General features: G+C 38.7%; 1 protein-coding gene across 2 annotated transcripts; it reads left to right on the top strand.

The window, feature by feature from the left end:
• TMEM175 (transmembrane protein 175) lies at positions 1-12934 on the top strand. 2 transcript variants are annotated; one of them, XM_076362283.1, is made up of 9 exons: positions 1-39; positions 1191-1288; positions 3300-3351; positions 4621-4656; positions 5841-5924; positions 6588-6752; positions 8088-8166; positions 9929-10070; positions 10629-12934. In XM_076362283.1, exons 2-9 carry the CDS (start codon positions 1245-1247, stop codon positions 11290-11292), a joined length of 1266 nt encoding a protein of 421 aa, XP_076218398.1. In that variant the 5' UTR covers positions 1-39; positions 1191-1244; the 3' UTR covers positions 11293-12934. The 2 variants fall into 2 exon arrangements, with proteins under 2 accessions (XP_076218398.1, XP_076218397.1); XM_076362282.1 differs by lacking the exon at positions 1-39 and having other exon boundaries at positions 1193-1288; positions 5841-5867.
• Positions 12935-14106: the final 1172 nt, after the last annotated feature.

Raw genomic sequence — 14106 nt, 5'->3', positions numbered from 1 at the left:
ATTTTGCCCGTGGCTCACACAAAAATACATCCTGATCAGGTATCATACGTCTTTTGTTTTGTTGTTTCTCGTGTCCTTGAAAGTACATGTAACATACTAATTTAGCACCTCCATTTCAAATTCCAGGCTTTCAAAAAGCCCAAGCCATTAAGTAACGTTAAAGCCAACAGAAATTTCCCCTAGGGGGAGGAGCTGTTGAACTTGGGGTGAAAAACTTAAATACTGATTTAAGAATCCTACTGAATAAGATCTGTGTGATCTGCAGAAGTTGTGATATAAAGCCTGAATGACCTGTATATTGTAGGCCATAGACTTTATCCAGTTACTTTTGTGTGAAAAATGAATTGACCATCTGACCAAAACATCTTTCGGAAAGCATCTGCTCTTTTTGGCAATACATGATCACTTAGAGAAGCCACTTACATAGTGCAAGCTGAATGCTGGTTTTAAAATCAGATTACTAATAAACGTAATCAGAATAAGCAAAGGTGGAAAAAGAAGGCTACAGAAAATAAACTAATTCTGAAAGAAACAGGATTGTTAGGAAACATAAATTAATCACTTGAGAAAGTTTACAGGGTTTTTTTTATCATGATTTATTTTTCTGCTCTTAAAACCAGACCTAGACACAAATATTTTGTCTCATTTAGTTTAGGAAACTCAGGTATGATCCATAACATGGCAAATAAGCCGCATTAGTCTATTTAAGCCATTGTGGTGGTATATGCAAAATTTGCTATGGTTAAGCCCTTCCCTTCTTCATTGTTAACAATCATCACATGAAAACCTGTGTGATGGTTCTACTCCAGAAGTCAGTACTAAGAAAATAAAAGAGGCATTTTGTGGCCAGCCCTCCTCTGAAACGCATTATCACAGTAACAGTGATGAGAGAGTGCATAAATGAATTACAACGTGAACAGAGCATTGGGAAGCCCTTTTACAGGTTGAAGAGATGTGTTGGTACATCATATGCCACTAACTACACATTTCAGCATACTTACAAGTGTCTAATAAACCAGTTCCTCTGCATGGTAGTAAAAAGATTGTTGGAAGAGAACTGTGTTCTTGGCAGGCATTTTTAAAAAAATATTTTTTGCATGTCCTCCCTCATTTGCAGATACTGCTAATAATTTCACAACATAACATTTAACTTTCCTTTCTCTGTCTCTGGGTGTCACTTTCTGTTTCAGAAACTAGGTGAAAGTGTTCAGCAACTTCTTCTAGCAAAAATTGCAGTCTACTTGATGACCTTCTTAATAGTCACAGTGGCATGGGCAGCTCACGTAAGGTAGGAACACAGTGTTTAACTCCAAAGTTAAAGAAAAACTTGTTTAAAAGGACAGGAGGTAACCATGTGTCTGATATATTTCTGTCTTGCTGATACATTTCTGAATTGTCTTTTGGTGGATAATACAAAAGATTCATTGTAAAGAAATGCTGCCCTAAGCAGTGAATAACTGTACTCTTACACCACTGACACAGTGATACAGAGAAAATCAAGCATCATATGTCTTTTAAATTAGTTACTCTTCATTTTACTTCATATTCTAGATAGAATTAAACTTCTAATTACGCTGAAAGAGTATGACCTTGTAACTTGTGTGCTGCACAAATAGAGGAACTGACATAGTACAGCTGGCCTAAAACTTGTCTCTCAGTCCTCAGCAGTCCTTCTCACAAAATCAATTGTAATGTTGGAGATGCTGCATTTTACAGAGCTGTGGACCCTGCCACCTGCCCATGTCTTGGTAGTTAAAAAGACATTGACATGCAGACATCATACTGGAACCAGGGCAGTTTTTGTTTGAATTTTGAAATTTATAAATGTTACTATATTCTTTCCTTAAGTAAGTGGATTGACTGCATTCTAATAGAGGTGTGCAGCCTGTAATTCAATACTTGAGGCTGATACTTCACACCAGTGCTTTTATCACATTGCTTTGCTTTGCTTGCATAAGTAAATGCTGAGGCATAGTCTTTGAGTAGTTTAGTTAGGGTTTTGCGGAGGGTGATTGGTTCTATTGATTCTAAGTGACACTTCTGTGGATCAGGAATTTCATTAACAAGGTGTGGGGCAGTTTGGAAGAAAAGCACATTTTCTTTGCATAATGATAACTATGCTGTATCTTCAGGAGAAATAATTTTAGGCCTTAAAATTCTGAAAATATTGTGGCCTTAACAGCATGAACTTGCCTCTGTTTTCCCAAATAAAACTCAGAGAAAACCAGAATAATAGCTCTTCACAGTGGCATGTGAGACACAGAAAAATCTGAGACTCTGGATGGACTCTGAACATCGGGATCTGCTCTGGAAGATCTGTGCAGTGCTACTGCAGGGCTCAGATCCCTGCACAGCATTGCTTTGCCTGACAAGCTAAAAGTCAGTCTGGTGCCTATATTTTTATTTTGGCGTCAGATTATCAAATGGACTTGTTCGTGTTCTTGCATGACCGGTGAACAGTGTCTGCTGGTAAAAGTCTGCCTTTGTTCATGCTTTGGAAGCATTTGCTTGAGCAGTGAGCGCAGGCTGTCAGTCTCCAGTTAGTTCTGGGCCTTGCCTGTGTTTAAGCAAATTGACAGCTAATGATAGTTGTCCTGTGGCTCCCAAGCCTTGTGCAGCTCGCTAGCAGTTTGCTGGCTGTCCTGTTCTGGGTGTGTCAGGTGGCAAAAGATAGAGGTGTTCTGGAACAAAACTGCTCTAGGAGAAAGCAAACCAATTGCCTGCCCCATGACTTGGCTGCATTTCATCCTATAGTGAAGTGGCAAGTCCTCCAGAGAGTCATCATCAACTCCTGCTCCCGAATCACCCCCTATCTTCCATTTTCCAAGCAATGATACCCATTTGTAGCTCCCTGCCTTGTTGGGTTTTTGATATGTGACTCAATGGGTCAGAACTGACATCTGGATCACTACTTAACAGGTGAATTGGCTCTTAACAATGGTGACATTTATTTCAAAGTAAATATATAATTCCAGGTGTAGAGGAAGGATAGAGTAGGAAAAAAAAAAAAGCCAGTTTGCTACATCATATGCCGCTTGTCCTTCAAATAGAAATGAGGTTCTTAATAACTGCTCCATGATTGAACTTGACTGTTCATATCTCACTTTTCAAATTTTTCTAACAAATTACTTGATGTTTGAGCTAATGAGTTTTGGTATCACCTGTACTACTTGTATAAATTGTGAAGCAAAGGAAATCAGGTTCCCCTATAATATCATAAGTGTATGATTTTGTATACAGTGTTGTAAAACGTATTTTGGGAGCTCGCTTGTTCATGGTATCTTGCCTTGCCTTGACAGGTTGTTTCAGGTGATAGAGCTTATAGATGATGTCCTCGCTCTTCTAAATCTGGTGAGTCTTGTCAGACACGCTGGATGTTTAACTAGCAAGTACAGGTCACTTTTTCTTAAGTCTGTATCTACATATCCAAAAGTTTCTAATTTAAATAGCATAACTCTGCCAAATTTCCAAGTCAGGAAGATACAAAGAGCTTGAATTCCTCCTTGCCAAAGTGGCTGATTGATAACTAACTTGTTTATAACTTGCACATGTTTTACTGTAAGTGAAAAGAAGCTCTGCAACGGGTTAGTCTGAAGTTCATCTGAGGGAACTGGAGGCACCTATGGCAAAAGCTTTTGACTCTGTTCGTCTGTGTCCAGCGGAAGTATCTGTCCTCCAGGCTTAAGAAGATGAAATGCTATGTCTTTTGTAGCAAAAAATCTTAGTGGTAGGTTTGAATTACAGTTACATTTTCAGTCATTTCTCTGTTCAGGTTGCTCAGAAATTAATTCTGAAGCTTATTTGAAACAGAGGATTATATGCTTTTTCAAAACCTACCACTGAGAGACCAATCTCTGAATCAGTGTTTTGAGCTTTACGCTTGCCTAAATCTTATATCTTAAAAATTCTTCATTTATTTGAGTATGTTTTTTAACAAGCCACCCTGTAGTATCTTGGTTACTAACAGTTGTGATGGGATGCTGCAATGGTGAACATATTCTTGCTTTCAGCTGGAGCCTTGTATTTTGCTATATTGTTTGAAATTCTGTTCTCTGACAGTGTGCAACCACGCAATTTAATTTTGTTAATAAAAATACTGAGTTTAAACTCCATGAGATAACACTGCAGGAAATTGTGTTAGAGGACTGGTTTAAGGCATGTAATTCTTATCTAATGCAGCTTTCAAAGCAGTGCATTTCTTTGTGCTTGAGGTCGTTTTTTAAATTTGGCTTTTTTATGTATAAAATACTTGTGATCAGAGATTAATGGTTTTGACAAATCAGAAACACCTCTTTAGAAGGTGTGGTACTTTTGGCATTGCTACTTTAGAAAGAAGTCTGTTGAGAACCATGGCAAAACTTTTACCCGTGGTATTGGTAACAAAACTGTAGTGGTTTCTAAAAGAAGCCTGTACAGTTTGGATAGCAAACATGGAAGACGTGTGCAAAACTAGTCATTTGTTACAGTCAAAGCTCAGCAACTTCAGAAATGTGGGGGTTTTTTGTGACGCAAGCACAAGCATTTGATCTGTTTTCTTGCATTCTCTGGACACATCTTTAATGAGGGGATTGCTTGCTTTGTATTTTACCTAGTGTTTCAGTACGCTTTTTTCTTTTTTAGGCTTGTATGATGATCATAACTTTCTTGCCATACACAGTAAGTACTTTTCTAAAATCTGACATATGTTTCAATTACAGTTTTTTTTTTCTTTTTTTATTTGGAAAGACTTTACCAAAGTATTCAGAAACCCAGGAAAGTGTTATTGTAATATAAACCCCAAATCCATTGTAATAGTTAAGCCTTACTTTTTTAAAATTCATGAGGATATGTTATAACCTTCAATTACTGCATGTTATAGACCTGGCAGAAAATGGGTATTCTCGAAGGAAAATTATCATCGTGGAAAGTCATAGTTTCCCACGATTTCTTTTACAAAAGCAACTGTATTGAAAAATGTCAAAGTTGTCTGATGAAAATTCTGCATTTAGTAAGGGAACTAAAGCTGTGTTTCAGACTCCTCTTTAGATGACAGAATGTTTTCTTTTTGTAATCTAGACAGAGTTTTTTATATCACTTCTAACTTACTCAGCAAGGTTGATTCTGGCAGCCAATCATTCATTTTTTAAATCTGCAAATTTGATGTTCTGCACAATTTCTGATCAGATGACCTTTAGACCTAGCAAGAATATTTGCAGCTGAACACTGTATTAGCAGAACACAACAGTTGCTTAAAATGCATCTTGACTTTTATTGTATGTGTAGAACAGATTTGTATGACAGGCACCTGTTTCTCTGTGGATATATCTGTGTTATATATTAGTCTGCAAATAATAAGGCTGTGGTCAGTAGAACGATCTTTATCAGCAAGAGCACATACTTTTTACTTTGCCTTGAAGCTGAAATAATTTGGAAAGTTGCCAATGTTACCTTAATACTACTACCTGCTTTTTTTTCCCCCTAATGAAGCTGCAGAAATTAATACAGAAGGGAGCCATGGAGGCAGAGAAATTAAAAGATTCAAAAAGTTATCTTAATATCAAGAATTTTCACAGCTATGAACATCTTGTCCACTGAAAACACTGTTAAACTTTATGCTCAGCTACAAGCCAGTCTAGTTAGTACGGAGACATGGGAGCAAAGCCATCTCTCCAGGTGCCTTTGGTTGGAATGCCTGCATGTATTTGCGGCTAGAAATTGCATTTAGTGGAATTATGTTGAAATGCAAAGTATTATTTAGGTTTTTGAGTTTCAGTATTGAATGAAGAGTGCTTCTGTTTCTCTGTGGTTATTCCTACATTGCTGCTTAATTAAATATTTGATCTAGTTGCATTTTTTTCTAGTTTTCCTTAATGGCCTCCTTTCCAGAGGTACCTTTTGGCATTTTCTTGTTCAGTGTCTGTGCTGTTGTCATTGGCCTTATACAGGTATTGGAGCTATCCATTTACATTTTCACTTTTAAATAGATTTTCTTGGGTGGAACTAAAATTATGTTTATTAACTATGGGTATAAACTGCTAAATGTCTTTTTTGTTTGTATAGCATTCTTTTTCAAAGTTGTGCCTGTTGTGATAATACAGTATCTGTATGTAAGATGAAAGTTTGCATTGCCACTGTCCTGTGAAGCTGATGTATGCAACTAAATGAGCTGATCTCAAAGTCCACAGTATAGTAGTTCCTTTCCCACTCTTTAAAAATGCCTTGGGGAAATAGCAATTGACTTTTCCTGCTGAGATTCTTACTGAGCCGTGCAGTGATGGCTAAGTGAACATGGGCTTTCAGCCTCAGTCCAATGGCACTGGTTTTCTCCTGGTGCAGTGCCTTGTCACTTTCTGTTCCTTATTGTGGAGGTCTTCATTCCTCTTCATATAAGATCTGTGGTCATGACAAGCTCTGCAGAGGAGACTAAAATCTTGTCCTGCAGTGTATTGTGAAATCTCAGAGTTTCTAAGACCAGCTCTCCATGTGGGAGTGAAGAATTAAGGTTGAAAGTGTTTTGGAATTTGTCGATTTATAGTTTTACAGTTTTATATTTTAAATGCTGCATATACTTGTATGTAATAACTTCAGCAATGTTCTTCTCCTTGCAGGCTGTGATAGTAGTATATGGATTCTATCACCCACACTTACTGAATCAACAGATACAGGTGTCTGAAAATCAGAATTTCTATAAACGTCATATCTTAAAGATTATCCTAAGAGGACCAATTTTATGCCTTTTAGCAGCCATCTTTTCTTTTTTCTTTATTCCTTTGGTAAGTTCTCCCAGTTAACCGAAAACTTTGATGGAGCAGTTTATATTAGTCATATTTAGGACTGTGTATTAAAAGAATGATGTCCATGTTAAATATGCAGACTTCCTCAGTTGCCAGTTCTGTAGTGGTGTAATCATGGCTGCTATTTTGCATTGAAGGTGTTCAATTCACAGATACCAATCTGTAATTTGATCCATGAGTTTGGATAGTTTTGAAAGAATATTCTGCTACAATATTTGCTTTAGTTGCTGTGCCTGTTGTTCTTTTTTTAATGCTTCTCTTAATTAGGTCTTCTAAACTGTAACTTAGCATCTTGCTCATCATAAGTAGGTGAGATAATGTGGAAGGTTGCATGAAATAAGCATCACATTGCACAAACTGAAGACAAGTGAATATAATTGCTGCACTAACTCAGGGTGTAAGAGCAAATAGAATAAGGAGATCAGTTAGCCAACTTGCATCTCAAAACAAATGTTTTTGGCTAAGGCCTGCCCTTACACAGCCTTTTTCTCTGCCATCTTTATTGAACGGCAGCGAGTTGCTCCTACTTATTAATAGCTTTTATCTTTCTCAGAACCCCCACTTGGAACTGAAGTCTAGTTTTTGGATGTATCCTGAGCTTCCCTTCCTCTGTCTTGTTCTTTAGGAAAAGGTAGATTTAACTGAATTTTGGGAAAGATTCCATGGGAATTAGCAGTGTTCAAATAATCCCCAAATTCGGGAGCAATCAGGTTGCTATTGATAAAAGGGACAGTTATGAGTCCAAACGTGAAAAGGCTTAATTTTAACTGAAAATATGTTTTCCTCTTACACCCTTACTTCCGTCTTCTCCCTCGCCTTGTTCACTAGTGTATTTTCTTTTAATATTAATAACAGTGAAATTAGTCTCCAAGTTGCTCCTGTGCTTAGATCTGTGCAAAGCCTGTGAACCACTTATGACCCACTAAGGTGTCTTTGGGACGCAAGTAGTAGAGTAATAGAATCATAGAATATCTCAAGTTGGAAGGGACCCATAAGGATCACATGGGATAGTTCTCCAACTTCCAGAGAAGTCATTAGTGCATTTTTGTTAACAGAATTATTTCCCTTCTTGTTTTAGCTTGCTTCATTACTGGTACTAAATTAGCTATCAAAAATCAGTATTAGGTTGCACATGCAATATTCAGGAGGTACATGTGCATTTCAGGTGAGCCTTTTCCATGTCATAAAGTCAAGAATTGTTTTTCACAATGTGATTATACCTAAAGATTGAGAGTAATAGTTTCATATTAAACTTGGAAGGTAATTTATATTTTGATAACTAAATTTAAACTGTGTTCATTTTCCTTTCCATAGTCTTACGTACTTCTTGGGCTCGTAATCATTTTTCCGCATCTCACTCAATTCATTACATGGTGTAAAACCAAGATTGTTGGTGAGTAGCAATATTCATAGGATTATGTTCAGATATGTTATTAGGTTGTCAACATGTTATCCAAACAGCCTGGAATGAAGTAATTTTAGTGCTATACTTCCATTTTCAGTCTTGGAGCATAGTGATTTTGGGGTTTATTGCTGTGCTTCCAAACAGTTTCTCCCTCGCTCCCTGGTTTCCCTCAATTTGTAACTAGATTTGTGTAAGACACAACACATTCAAAGATCATTTCTGAGTGCAAAACCTCTCTGGTTTGTCCTGAATATGCACGTGCATGCACATACACACAAGTACGTGAATGGTGGCTGCAGGCCATCTATCCCTTTTCCCTCCTAAAAAGGGAGCATGGGGATTGAAGAATATAGGAAGCAAACTCTATGCCTGTATCACTTTCTTCCCAGCAATACTGTATGGTCCCACATTTTCAAACTGGCAAGCAGAGCATCTATAAATCGAACTTTTTCGGGGTAGTTAACTGTTTAGGGTGTTACATCTCATTAATCTAACTGCTGTGGTCTAACGGTGTGCCTTCACACATGGCTTAAGTAGGCCTAAATCCATGCCTCCTTACCTCACGCTCCTTGCTTATGTTCTTTCTGCCCGCCTTGTGTCAGCACTAACAATTGCACAACCACACCGACAGCCAGAGCTGCTCTTAAATTCTGCTGAGAAGAAGGTTGCCAGTGCCAGAATAAAGGAGAAGGTGGTATTGTGCAACCTACTCAGCCAAAAGGTGGAGTGTCCCTCTTTGAGAGCCATATAAACTGACCACAAAAACACTGAACAGATCACATCTTTGGAATCGGCACTCCTGAGGCAAGTCAGAAGAATAACACCTTTGTGCTTCTGCTGCTGCTGTTCAGCCTAGCGCAAGTCCGTGTGCACTGCAAATGGGAGCATACGTTTGACTCCCCCATGTGGCAGCAATAATAGGGAGGCAGAAATGCTCTGAAAAGGCTAAAGCCAGACTCTCGGAGCCAGAGAATAAACACATAGAAGTATTGCCTGTGCCTACTGCAATGGAGGCACTGCAGTTTGCCGTCAGGCCATGTCTGTGTACATCTCACCCCATCAGATGGCTGACATAAATTACTGCTCTATTGGCTGAGTTGTGATTACACTTGCTTTTCATTCAGTTCCTTTCCTTACTTCCTCTGGAAGCTGCTTCTTCATCCAATCTATACTCCTGAAGTGGTGCAGCTTGGCTAGCTGGGCAGTTCAGAGTCCAGTCTTCAGGGATGTGTTTGACATTTCCTATAAAAGCTCCAGAGCCCCATCTTTTGACCGAAGACTAGATTATTTTAAAGCAGGCCATTTGATGTCCCAGGGCAGCCCCCATGCTCCTGTGAGGTTTTTCTCCCATGCAGTATAAGTTCTCCACACTGTCTTAGAGGACCTACAGCTATTAGGGCTTCCCGAGGCACAGCATCTGATTTGTTTAGCTTAAATGTTTTGTTCAATTACAGCTTTGAGTCATTACTCACTTGGTGGAAGCGGTCAGCCCATACAGTTTAAAGGACAGTGCTTTTTTGTCCCTGAAGCACTTGTTGTCCTGAAAGCAACATGAACTTCAGGGAGAGGCACAGCTGCCAAAAAAAGTGGAGTGACTGACCTGTGTGGATGAACAGCACCCTTCTTTCTACAGAAAGATTTTGGCAGGTGGGGAGAAAGAGAAAGGGAGGTCACAGTAGGTTGTTTAACTACTTTGTTTTATACTACCTGATTTTGTCTTTCATTAGTAAACACCTGGATTTGTTTCCAGGTCAGAGAGATGAAGAGGAGGCACACCATAGCTTAGAAACCTTCACTTTTTACCTCAGTGAGCCTCTGAGTAAGGAACGGGTGGAAGCATTCAGTGATGGAGTCTATGCTATTGTAGCAACCCTGCTCATTTTGGATATATGGTAAGGCTTTGTGTTGCCTCTTACACTTTGTGTTATTAAATACAACTTTAACTTTTGTCTATATGTAATATTTGAGGAAATAAAATTAACCAAACATTGTCTTTGACTTCTAAAACCTGCAGTGGTTACTTTAAGTATGATTTTTTTTTGAAAGATACAGAACACAAAAGATAGTTCTAATGCCCACATTTCAGCAGTTGTGATCATCAGTCTATTTAATGTATGTTGGGGTGGGGAGTCTTGAAGAGCAAAGCTTCCTTTTTGCTTAGTCATGTTTTCAGATAAAAGGCTTTTATCAACAAAAGCTGTTTAGTCTCTGTGGCAACTTTGTTACATTAACCTAAAGGAATGCCAACTTACTTTCAGATTTCCTTTCAGATCTAATTTATTTGCAGAGCTGTAATTTGAAATGCTGTTTTTAAGTTACAAATTAGAGAACTACAAAGTGAATGCCTGTTGTCCCCTACTTGCTTAGAGTAAAGCAGCATCGTTCAGTGTTGCTCCAGGTGTGTTTTTATAACAGTAATATGCACAGTAAAGTAAGTTTTCTCTCCACAGTGAGGACAATGTCCCTGACCCCAGAGAAGTTGAGGAGAAGTTCCATGGCAGCCTTCTTGAAGCTTTAAGTGAATATGGCCCAAACTACCTTGCCTACTTTGGCTCATTTGTAACAATTGGTCTCCTGTGGTTTGTCCATCACTCACTTTTCCTTTATGTAACAAAAGCTACACGATTAATGGGACTGCTTAACATACTTTCATTGGCTTTCATTGGTGGGCTTCCGCTAGCTTACCAGCTGACCAGTGAATTTGCAGAGAGGTCTCACAATGAAATAGAAGCCATTCAGGTCAGCTGTGTTATCACTTTCTTTGCCAGCATATTTCAGTTTGCAATATGGACTACAGCCCTCCTCCATGAAAGGGAAACTTTGCATCCTTTTGCTAGATATGGTGGCAAGGAGCATGCCTTCATGTTTGCCAAGCTGGCTCTGTACCCATGTGTAAGCCTTGGGGCCTTCTTCCTAACATGCTTGTTAAGTGAATTTAGCACAGCAATTTTCCATCTTATGCAGATTGTAATCCCATTTGCTTTTCTTGCCTTGCGCATTTTTGTTAGAATTTCTTTAACTGTCATAAAGTCCGTGATGTCTCTCTCCAGACGGAAGGTTGTATTGTTAGAAGAAGAGGAGGCATGTTTGTCTCCTACTGCAACACTGTCCTAAACTTCTGTGCAGTGCATGTGAAGTTGTAACATTAACTTCAGTGCTTCTAACTCACATTATCTTCATGTGTGGATTATATTGTTCTAAACCAAAGACTGTGCTGGCCATAACTGGGGCGTATTTAAGTTTTAGCTGGTCATGCTTGAGATCCTTTCTCCAAAACCTGTAATTGAAAACATTGGGTAAATAGGGGATACGAAGAAAAGCATGTTCCCCTTCCTTTAGAGTTACCCTTTTGGAAAAAAATGGTGCTTGACGTGTAACTGCAGTGATGATTGATTAAGAAGTGCACAAACAGATGCACAGCAAAATGCCCTGTTTTCTGACAGCCGCTACAGCAGCCAAACACAGGTATAGAAGCTGGTTGTGCTGCGCTAAGATAGCAAGTGAGGCTTGGAAGACATGGCGACCTCTGGATTTCTGGATGGTGCATCATGGTGGAACATTTGTGCATACAGGTTACTGGTCTCTCTTTTTTTTTTTTTTTTTTTTTTTTTAAAAAATGGTTCCAGTGTCTCTTCTGCATAGTCACAAACTTGTGTTAGCATTTTGAAAACTGCTTGTGTTTGAGTGACTCTGAGCATGAGTTCAGATGGGAGTTGCAGTTGTGACCCGTATGCAGTCTTCTAGGCCACCTGAACACAAGTTCTTCAGGCATATCTGTTCTTTTAAAAAAGGATGTATTTAACAAATGAGGATTCATGTGACTATGTATCCCAAGGATTGAACTAGCTTTGATATCTTCCAGGGAGGAGATTCAAAGAGCTATGGGACTAGAGGAGCAGCTGCTCATCTCAAATGAAAGGTTTGAATTTCTCAGGCTTTTTGTGTCTGATTTCATGTCTATTGAAAGCAACATCCTTCTGTTACTCTGAAGGCGTGATGTCATGTTCAGAGAGGGTATGAGACTTTCCTGCCATATGTAAGAGTTCCCCATCAAGTAAGGGAGTTGAGTTTTTCCCTAAGTAGAGGCTAACTAAAGGATCCCACAGATACCTGAGTCTCAGCAAGACAGCGAAAGAAACTAACCCTGTAGAAGTTCCAGTCCATGGCATGTTGAATTTTTTTACACTTATGTGCAGTTTGATAAGCTTTATGCTTATCAAACATTACACTGCAGAGAGCTGTTCAGAAGGCGTAGGCAAAGTCATCTAGCCTCTGGCTGCCCTGGAAGCCTTTACGTTTCTTTTTGGCAGAGCCATTAGTTTGTAACTTGAACTGTGTTAGTGCCTGATAACTGTAATGCCATGTTTAAAGGCATTTGAGGGATTTTGTTGTTCCTTTTAAAAAAAATTAAAAAATACTGTGGCAAAGTATGCCTGGAGTAATTGTTGGTGAAAACAAATTCAGGTATCTCATTTCAGTTGAGATCAGTCTTGAAAGCACTTGTGCTTTTGATTTGAAGCACCTTGGTACCAATATGTAATTGTTAGTATTACGTACTTGTGAGAGAGTATGTTCAGATATTCAAGGGGTTTTATACCTGTTTGAGGTTAAATGACTTGCAGTAGGATTCTGCATTGTGTATCGCAGGGTTTTTCTGATCTTTAATAAAAGTACTTTTGGTTCTATATGGTTTTGTTTCTAAAGTGGAGTGGGCACATAATAAGCAGTGAATATGTGCATTTGTAATAAATTTCAATCAATGAAAAAACAAAGCTTCTAGCCCTTTATTTCTGCTGTGCAGGTGAAACTTAAAACTGATGTCTACAATTAAAATGATGTTGGACATCTTTTTATTTTTTTTCCTTCAGAATCATCAGGGTCCCTTCCAACCTCACCCATTCTGTGATTTTCTGTGAAACACCCAAAAGCTTTTAATGTGATGTAAAGAAATGTTGATTCTGTTTCTGTTGGTACTTGAAGAAAATGAGACCTGAAACTGAATCTGACCAAGGAGTTTCATTCCAGTGTTTACAGGGATGCTTTGAAGAGCAGTGAATTGCAATGTATAAATACTACAAGGAACTTTACTGGCTAATGCATTTTCCTTTTTTTTTTTCCTCCCACTTGCAAGTAAGTAATTTGTTCTGCAGAAAGAACATTTTATTATTGCTTGTAGTCAAGATAGCATTATTCAAACCAAATTTAGTAATACCTCAGAACCTAAACTTGAGGGCAAACTTGACGTGAGGTTTTGTATAAATAGAGTTGGTTTAGGATCATTCTGATAGTTTTGTTAAGTTCGGGAGAAACAAATGGCATTTCAGAATAAGACGTTAATTTGAACTGTGTGATTCTCAAGTAGAAAGAACATTCCTAAATCTATCTGTAACTAGTTGTTCTTTACAGAATTACTAATGACCACAGGTTTTTGTCTCTAGAAAAATTAAAGTGAAACACTTAAAATTATTATAATAATCCCAGAATCACAGAATGGATGAGGTTGGAAGGGACCTCTGGAGACTGTCCAAGTCCAGCCCTCCTGTTTAAAACAGGGTCGGCTAGAGCTGGATGCTAAGGACTGTATCCAGTCAGACTTTGAGCATCTGCACAGATGGTGACACCACAAGCACTCACAGGTCAACCTGTTCAAGTGTTCAGTCACCCTTAGAGTAAAAAAGAGGGTTCTTTTTCTTTTTTCTTCCATTCAAAAGGAATTTCCTGTATTTCAGTTTGTGCCCATTGCTTCTCATCCTGTCACTGGGCACCACTGAGAAGAGTCTGGCTCAGTCTTTGCTCCTCCCCATCAGTTAGTCATAAACACTGATAAGATTCCCCCTGATCCTTCTCTTGCAGGCTGCATGGTCCCAGCTCTCCCAGTCTCTCCTTGTATGAGAGATGCTCCAGTCCCTGCGTCATCTCCATTGTCCT

Source organism: Aptenodytes patagonicus, chromosome Z (assembly GCF_965638725.1).
Source record: "Aptenodytes patagonicus chromosome Z, bAptPat1.pri.cur, whole genome shotgun sequence".
Taxonomy (NCBI): Eukaryota; Metazoa; Chordata; class Aves; order Sphenisciformes; family Spheniscidae; genus Aptenodytes; species Aptenodytes patagonicus.
Note: the sequence above shows the minus strand (reverse complement) of the source record. Positions and strands in the feature narration are given on the sequence as shown.

What these genes read in the sequence shown, in the direction of transcription:
- TMEM175 (XM_076362283.1), top strand. Translation starts at nt 1,245, where the DNA reads ATGACCTTCTTAATAGTCACAGTGGCATGGGCAGCTCACGTAAG. An exon ending in GCATGGGCAGCTCACGTAAG is followed by an intron (nt 1,289 to 3,299) that starts GTAGGAACACAG and finishes TTGCCTTGACAG; the next exon opens with GTTGTTTCAGGTGATAGAGC. An exon ending in TAACTTTCTTGCCATACACA is followed by an intron (nt 4,657 to 5,840) that starts GTAAGTACTTTT and finishes ATTTTTTTCTAG; the next exon opens with TTTTCCTTAATGGCCTCCTT.